Source organism: Chenopodium album, chromosome 21 (genome assembly GCF_948465745.1).
Source record: "Chenopodium album chromosome 21, dcCheAlbu1.1, whole genome shotgun sequence".
NCBI classification, from domain to species: domain Eukaryota; kingdom Viridiplantae; phylum Streptophyta; class Magnoliopsida; order Caryophyllales; family Amaranthaceae; genus Chenopodium; species Chenopodium album.
This window is the reverse complement of record NC_137854.1, coordinates 29139530-29148048: the sequence shown is the minus strand read 5'-3', so window position 1 is coordinate 29148048 and position 8519 is coordinate 29139530. Positions and strand designations below refer to the sequence as shown.

The 8519-nt window shown below is 36.1% G+C and overlaps 1 protein-coding gene across 1 annotated transcript; it reads right to left on the bottom strand.

The window, feature by feature from the left end:
• Positions 1 to 2348: 2348 nt before the first annotated feature.
• Positions 2349 to 8182, bottom strand: LOC145601956 (DNA cross-link repair protein SNM1-like). Its single transcript, XM_081658047.1, has 9 exons — positions 7145 to 8182; positions 5725 to 5905; positions 5337 to 5576; positions 5121 to 5265; positions 3589 to 3723; positions 3422 to 3488; positions 3256 to 3333; positions 3114 to 3166; positions 2349 to 3014 (listed from the first exon to the last, which is right to left on the bottom strand). Exons 1-9 carry the CDS (start codon positions 7749 to 7751, stop codon positions 2916 to 2918), a joined length of 1605 nt encoding a protein of 534 aa, XP_081514173.1. The 5' UTR covers positions 7752 to 8182; the 3' UTR covers positions 2349 to 2915.
• Positions 8183 to 8519: the final 337 nt, after the last annotated feature.

The following is an 8519-nucleotide window of genomic DNA, read 5'->3' as shown; positions in this document are numbered from 1 at the left end:
TTCACTGATGCTCAAAATTTCACTATCAGAAGCAACTGCTTTGCCATTATGCTTAGCCTTCGTTTTTTTTTACACCGTCTGGTCGTGGTAGACCTCCAGACACAAATCCATCAGTACGGACTTCATTCTCACTTTTCGCCCTAGCCCTCTTCCCACTTCCACTACTATCTTCCTCATCATCGGCACCACAACCCTTTCTTTCCTCCTTTGATAGACCCCATCTTAGCTTTGTCCTCCACTTCGGATCTTTATGAACCATTTCCACTCCATGGGGAAATGCTCAAATTATGTTGTGGATTAGAGGAGATATAAAACAACTTGGATGCATTTTTAATTCAATCAGCTTTGTTGTAACCACCTCCACTTTCAGGAAGTTTGCCCGCCTCCTCACATCAATTAGTCCACTGTAGCAAATGATCAGCTAGCATTCTTCTCCAATGTGTCTCCAAACTCTTCATAGGTCTTGGCGGGAGTATATGCGGTTTCTCCGCTTGAACTTTACAGTAAGCTGCATGAACTTTTTGCCAAAGTTCGGATGCCTTTTGGTTCGGACCACGAAGCGCATCATCACTTATTTCTAGGTATAACCCAATTAGAGCTTCATCCTTCTAACCGACCAAATGCAACTCGCTTTAGAGAATGGTTGGTTGATCGGAATCATTGGAGGTGGTGGAGGGTATTGTGGTGTCTCCGGAACAACTTCTTCTTGGCTCACATCATACTCAGAGTTGCTCCCTATATTAACAGGAGGAGTTTGTTGCTCAATATAAGTGTTTTCATTAGGAATTTGTGGAGGTGTTTTTTGATGATCAAAATTTTGCGAAGACGGGTTTCCTAATCTTTTTAGGAATAGTTGAAATTTGGGACTAGTGATGAAATCATCATGTAAATCAGAAAAATGTTGAGCAATTTGATAGTAATTAGGGTTGTTGGGATCCATTAAATTGTATGATAAAATAACAACAATAATAAATACTTAAAAACCACCGATATTATAACTAATATATCGTTAATAACGTCTTTAAAAAAATATTAGAGTACCAAAAAAATTAATTTTCTAAACACAAAAAATAACCTTTTTAAACTTTATATTAGAAAACATAATTTAAATCTTACAAGTATTGGGAGTAAAATTAATATAGAGTATTTTTGTGATTTTTGAAAATATACCAAAATATATCAAAATGGATCTCTATTTGTAGAGAAAAAAAACTATCACCGTTAATATTTTTTTTTTTAATTATAAGTCGCCCAAATGCCCGATATAGATTTATTACCGTTTTAAAACGGTAACATAATTGTGATTGGGTGTTGGGCTAACAGGGACGCGTGTCAGCTCCCCACTGGCTGGTTTGACACGCCCTTGTCAGCTAGCCGTAGTTACATTTTTTTTGCCTCTCACCCATCAAAACGACACGTTTTGATGTTGGGTGCTGAGTGCACTTCCCAATAGGCATCGTTTTGGGGTGTGGGAAGCAAAAAACATGGCGTTTGTTGTTGATGATTAGTGGGGCTCACGCTTTTACTATTCATTGTTAATTTTGCTCATCCTATGAGCATTTTCTAAGTTGCTCATGAGCATTTTCCACTTTGCTCATCGATGTAGCAACTTTTTACCCATTTTTGCTCATCAATTTTGCTCATGAGCAAAAAAATGATCACTGATGTGAGTGCTCTCACCTCCAATTGGAATCAGCTCAATATCTCTAGATTTTAAGAAATGATTATTTAAAGTCAGCCTTTACTAAGCTTCTTTGCTTAAAGCTTTAAACACCATACAACATGGGGCATTTGAGGCACACAGAGTGACAGATCTAGGGGGGTACATAGAGTTACAGTTGTACCCCCATTTTGCGCCAAAAAAAAATGGTAAGAAAAGAGACCGCCTGTATCAAATATAGGTGGTCTCTTAGGTTCTATTATGCAGTAAGCCAAAGCAACAAATCAGCCCGCCTTTTTGTGTAAACATTAAAGATACCGCCTACTTAAAAACAAGTCTCTTAGCCTCTTTGGTGAAATTTTAAATTTTTCCAGCGGTAGATTAGTATTTTTCAAACAAAGAGACCTGTTGTTCCAAATAACAGGTCTTAGATAATTTTTTTTTTTTTCCACAAACATATTTAGTTACTCAATAATAAGATTATCGTCCGAGGATGAGATGTATCGTAAACGTAATTAGTAATACAAAGTAAAATGATTTATGATGTATCTCATAATTTAGTTAGGAAAAAAGTATTGCAATTCACATTACTTTGTAATTTTTTTTTTTTTTATTAAAATTCATTTCGTACCCCATTTCACAAATCCTGATCCGCCACTGGGCACACACATAGCATAACCTAGGGCAAAAGAATATGTAAAAATGGTTTCAGATTTCTATGTCGTATATCTGTGAAAGTAGTTAAGCATCTTACTTCAACAAGTTAGAAAAGCACAAGAAATTCGCACTGAACCAAGAAAATATACAGCATTAAAAACTAACTTTTGAGATAGAGCTGATACACAATAGACAAATAGAAATACAATCTTTGAGTATCATCTGAAATGGCAGCTATGACTTCATGTGTTGCCACTAAGCTTTGTTTTCTTTTGTTGGGGGAGAAACATTGTAGTGTTTGCCTTTGGTTACTTGTCCCAAGGATAGAGAGCTGAATGGAAAATTTTGGCACTTGATACCCATAAATCAAAAAATAGATAATGGGCAAGAGCAAGAATCTACTATATAGAAAATTCGTTGATGGTAGCATTAAACCATCAACCTATATGCATCTATCATCAATTGAATAGCACCTTCATGGCTTAATCGGAGCCATTCCCTAACGGTCATCAATATGAGCCAACCAAGCATGATCTATTCCAACAAAATGCTCTGCATTCTGCCATTCATAAACAAATTGGCCTATTCTTTTTACTGCTCAGCCATTTAACCACTGTCGAAAGTATGACTGCTGTTTTTCCCGGTTAGCAGCATTACCAATGTTCACTGTCGGAATTATTTTATTGGGCCTAAGAAACTGAAATACAGCAATAATTAAGTCCAAGTAGTAGTGTAAAGTGTAAACAAACGTATATGCAAAACAACTTTTCAACAGTAGCAAGGAGTTGAATCAAACCTGAACAAATTCTTGCAGTTCAGTAAAACTGGAGTGCTCACTGTAGGGAACTCCTGTACAGTAACAGAAGTGAACTAACTTAAGCAGGTATAATATTCACAAAGTCAAGTATTAATTGACTGAAAAATTCTTTCTATATTACCATAAATTTGGATGTTTCCTCGTGAATTGGGTTTGATTAGATCCAACTGACTACCGACAGACTCCGAGAATGTCCAGCCTATAACTCAGTAAGCATGTCCAGTTAATACTTTCATAGATTCAAGAAAAAATAGAGAACAGCAGTTTGCAGCATTCAGCAAGACTACCTGTTGGCCGAAATGCCACAACTGCATTGAACTGATCCTGGTACGTCTTCAAGTAGTTCTTAAGGGTCTTGCCCATAGTTAAAAGGAAATAAGACATTGTGAATGTAAATTCCAAAGAGATAAACCTTAAAATGTATTTAATGGAAGGTCCACAAACAGATTAACACCTCATGTTTTAACGATGAAATAGGCAGAACATGAAGAGGAGTATCCTTCCCATTGGTGCAGAGATTTTTGGAAAGGTGAGGCCAGTCAAAGGACTGCAAAATTCTTCTCCTTGATGCATTTGCATATATCTTGACCTAAAGTCAACGTGTAAAATAATCAGGAAACTGCAACAAAGAAATCATCTTAACAGTACTGTAAGACTACATTATTAATAGAGAGTAGAGACAGACTTTAGAAAAGAAGTGATCCGGGATAAAGTAGGATGCTACGAGCTGTCTCCATTGAATAAAAGATGCAGAATTCTAGAATTTTGAAACTGCTACTTTCACTACTATTGCTACAAATCATCCTTCACATTGTATCATCAGAAACACTCTTTCCATCATATTTCAAATCCCATGAACGAAATCCACCTCTGTAAGCTTATCACATAATTCATTAATAGTCTTAGGGATTTATAAAGAGGGAAATTGAATCTGTTATATATGCATTCTAATAATTGAAGTCAAGATAAAGACAACAAGAGGTATTTAATCATCTACTTTGTACAAGCTATCTTAATTCTCAAAGGGTAAGTTATTGCACTTGCATATTAAGTTATCATATTATGGATTTATTGTAATAATTCTTGTAATCATGATAGCAATAATGCATTATATGCTATATTGCCTCTGATACCGTATTATTGATTACAAAGCAACCTGCTATATTATTTGCTTCAGTTGAAGGCCATGATGATCATCAAATTGTTTTAGTATCTGCATTACATGCTTGAAGAAGGTCATGTTTTAGTATCTGCATTATATGATTATTGATAATGACTACTGCACACATCAATTTACTGAATATATAAGGGCTGCATATACGTCTTAGAACTCTTTTTTTTTTCTTTTTTTTTTTAAAAATATGGGCCGAGTCAGATGAAAAATAGGACTGAATGACATACAAGATAAAACATAGCAGTAGCAAAATGATTTTTTTGTCCTCTAATGTTCATTGCGCACTTGAAACATACTGCATTCACAGCACTGTCACAGTAAGCCATTCTGATTTTTTTTGGGATGAACTGTAGTCATTTTTCTATTGTAAATTCATGGGTTCATAAAATCTGTTTCTTTTGCATAGTCTTGAAAAAGAGTATTTTTACAAGCTAGTACGGTTGAAAAAAACTGTTGGGAGAAATTTTGCTTCACATGCAGTAGCAGGTTTAAGAGGTAAAGAGTGGTATGTGTACACTTTACTTAAGTAAAACATAGGGGTATAAAACTAAAAGATAGAGCACAATGATATGTTAACAAAAGAGGAGATAAAAGGTAGTGGCACGCATGTTTTATCAAATACAAGTATTTTTAAGCTATCATGATGACTATATTATTTTACCAAAAATGAAGCCAAATTTTCAAAAGTGAGATAATCTCATAATCCCTATTCATAGCTACTCAGAGCTAATAAAATAATCCATCTTACATCAAAATGAAGGAAAATGATTATGCATATAAAATCACCAAATAGTAAGGTCAAAGCAATTTACCTTTATTGCCTCTGATATGGCAATATATACACACTCTTTCCCAATACTATATGCCCCAACTACAATAAGGGTCTTTGGTTGCTTTTTGAGACAGGTCTTAGTAGTCCTTACAACAAAGCTTGTCACTTCTTCTTTTGAAGGAAATCTGCAATGTTCATATATGTAAGAAATTGCAAAACTGCAGAATATAAGAAATCTAATGGGCACACATATTACCTGTATTTTGGGTTGCAATAAGTTGTATCTAAATAAATTACATTGACTTTGTTATTTACAAGAAGGGGATAAGTTTGCATGCGTTTACAAGCTCTGAAATCTCCTGTGTGTAAAAAACGCTGTCCATCTGGAAGATGAAAGTAAATTAAGGCAGCACCTGGGCAGTGATTGGCTTCTAACAGTGTCACTTTGACACCATCAATTAGGTGTTCAACATCCAACTCCAACGGGCATATGTATCTGTTTCCAAAACAATGCAAAATACACTATAAACAATAAATGAATACATCCATATTATATGAGTATGTACAGCAAAATGAAAGCAAGACCTTAACAGACTCATATATACAGAGGAAAAGTATAAAGAGAGTCACAGAGGAGTCCTTACGATGGATTAACATAGAGACACATTCTAACCAGGCGAGCAGTGATAGAGGTGCAATAGATGGGGCCATGTGACCATGCCTTGCTTAACCCACCATAATGATCAGCATGGAAATGGCTAAGAAAATAAGAGCAGCAGCCTTTGACAGCACCATATCGAAATGCATCTACAGTAAAGGGAGTGCCTGGGAGATGATGGAAAACCTGTTAAAACACAGCTTATTGATGTGCTAGAGAATGATCTATTGGAAATATATAATATATATTATGTATAAAATTAAACTAAAAATTAAAGGAGCTAGTAGCACTCTGACTCACATAACCACGTATGCTATGGATGACAACACCTTCTTCCCTACTCAGTTCAATCCTAAGCTGTATGCTATGGATGTTGGAGGCATTCTTTATTTTGTTTTTGTTTTTTTCTCTAACCTTCTTCCAAGTTATCTTTTTTCTTTTTTATTTCTATCACTAGTTCCTCTTATCCTCCGAGCTCTCCTTTTAACTCCGTTCTTTATTGAAAATAAAATAAAAGGTAGGACTAGGATTACTTCTCATCATTTGCAACAAAACCAATAAATAACATTAGTAAAGATGTGATAACTACTGATAAAATTCCTTATTGGTTAAGAAATTTTATTTTCACTCCAATTGAATGTAACTAACTCAAGAAGGTGGAAGTTCTAAGCTGTGTTTGGTTAATCAAAATATTTTGAACAGAATATGAAGGGTAACCCGGTATGACATAGCAGGGAGGAGGAAACTAAGGCATATGAGGGAAAATGTAGCATTCCATCTCCAAGTAAGGAAAATCTTTTCCACTTAGGAGATAGGAAACTAAAATTTCAGAGCACGAAAATTATTTGATCTTCTTCACAAACCAAATTAAGGAAAAATAAGAGCACCATAAGTCCATAACTAGTTATACTCGAAAACAACTTTCCCTTGCAACCAAACACAGCCCTAGTTCACAATAAGGCAGGACCTAATTGCTCTTTCTATAGTACCAAAAACAACTATCACTTGGTTGCTTCATTCCAATAGAGGTTCAAACCCCTAGGCCCTAGCCCTCACAAAATTCAGCAGAACAATGTCCGATACAAGAACGACCAGACCCTCATTTCCACATCCACATACTATCATTATCATTTGAATAAGAAATTCCAATATGATTTAGACAAGATCACAACCCAAAGGACAATAACTGATTCAAAATTCTTCTAAAACAATATAAGCAATTTCAGCATAATCACAATTATTCACACATGCTCAAGCTGAAAATGAATAGTATAGCTATCTTAATAGTACTATTATAGAACTCAAAATTCAAAATCATTATCAATTACAAGATTTACAACCCATTCAACAATTCAAACACTAAAGTAACAAAATATTTTTTTTAAAAAAATAAGGAAGCTGATAACCTGGAATCTTCTTATAGAAAGGGCAAGACCGGGCATTTCCTTGTACCATGAATGATTTCCTTTTCTGAGAAGCCTTTGCATCAATTTCGAAAGCTCGATTCCGGGCACGAAAAGGGTCAGGAGGCACACAAGGAGGACATAAATGTGTATCAGTTTTCATATCAGGAAGAACACCAATGTGGGTTTCATTCTCCTTATATTTAAACTTCTCATTTTCCATCTTTTCATGCTTTTCTGGGTTAAGCCCCCACATTTGAAAAAGGTTTTTTTGCTTCAATTTCTTTGAATTCAAAGGTGAAAGTGAACCAACTCGCAATTTCAAGCTAGACCAATCAGACCCACTTCGGTAGAAATCGGCAGCAAAGCTCTCGTCTTTCGAATCCGAACTCGAACTCGAACACCCAATTGAATTTTCATTGAGATAATCACAATCAGTTTTGTGGGGTTGTTGTTGTTCAACTTGTTCGTTGAATGGAGGTTGTGGGAATCCATTTTCGTCTAGAGAAATTGAGGGTTCTTCATAAAATTCAGAATTGGGATCTTGGTAAAAGAGATATGAATCAGAAAATGCATCATTTTCTTCGAATTGGTTGGCTGATTCAAGCATGATGATGTTGTTCTGTGAATTGTGACCCCAAAAATCCCAATTTTCTTTGAGAATTGATATGAAAGGGTGGGCTTCTTATTATAGCGGTAGTTGTGTTTCAACTCTGAAGTTTGAAGTGGTGTTTGTTTTGAGTTCAAAGGATTAATCGTCGCGGGAAATCTTTCTTTGTTAATATTGGGCCTGTTGGCCTCTTCATGACTTCACATACGTAGACACTAGACACGTAGTAACACTTATTTTGGGATTATAAATAAAAAGGAAAAAATTGACTCTACCATTCTTAACTAGGGGGTAAGCATTAGGGCTATATAGAGAGCTGTTTAGGCCGCACCAAACGCGGTTTGGTGTAATTTGCGTTGTAAATTACGGTGCAGTTTTTGAGAATGATTAAATCGAGGGTTTCCAGTCATCACGCGTTAAAATCCGGCTGCAAGTCAGGTCTACTTCGCCCCAAGGGATTTTGGCCAATCACAGCAATCAACGCGATCATCGACTCGATCGTTGGCAGACTCCTCAATCCTTCCTCTCACTGCCGACGTTCGCGAATTGCTCCATACTTTTGGGTTGTTGATTGTTGAGGTTGGCGTTGCAATTGTGGCGGTGTGGCTGAGTGAGTGGTTTTGGGGGTCAGGGGTAAGTCAGATGGGGTGCCGGCTGGTTCTGGCGGTTAAGAGGGGTGGTCGGCCGCTTGCCGGAGTGTTTATAGGTGGGGTTAGGGTTTGGCGGTGGAGGAAGGTTGCTTAATTTTTGGTTTATTTATTTTATTAT

What these genes read in the sequence shown, in the direction of transcription:
- LOC145601956 (XM_081658047.1), bottom strand. Translation starts at nt 7,751, where the DNA reads ATGCTTGAATCAGCCAACCAATTCGAAGAAAATGATGCATTTTCTGAT. An exon ending in TTTCTATAAGAAGATTCCAG is followed by an intron (nt 5,906 to 7,144) that starts GTTATCAGCTTC and finishes ATCATCTCCCAG; the next exon opens with GCACTCCCTTTACTGTAGAT. An exon ending in TTTCATCGTTAAAACATGAG is followed by an intron (nt 3,489 to 3,588) that starts GTGTTAATCTGT and finishes ACTATGGGCAAG; the next exon opens with ACCCTTAAGAACTACTTGAA.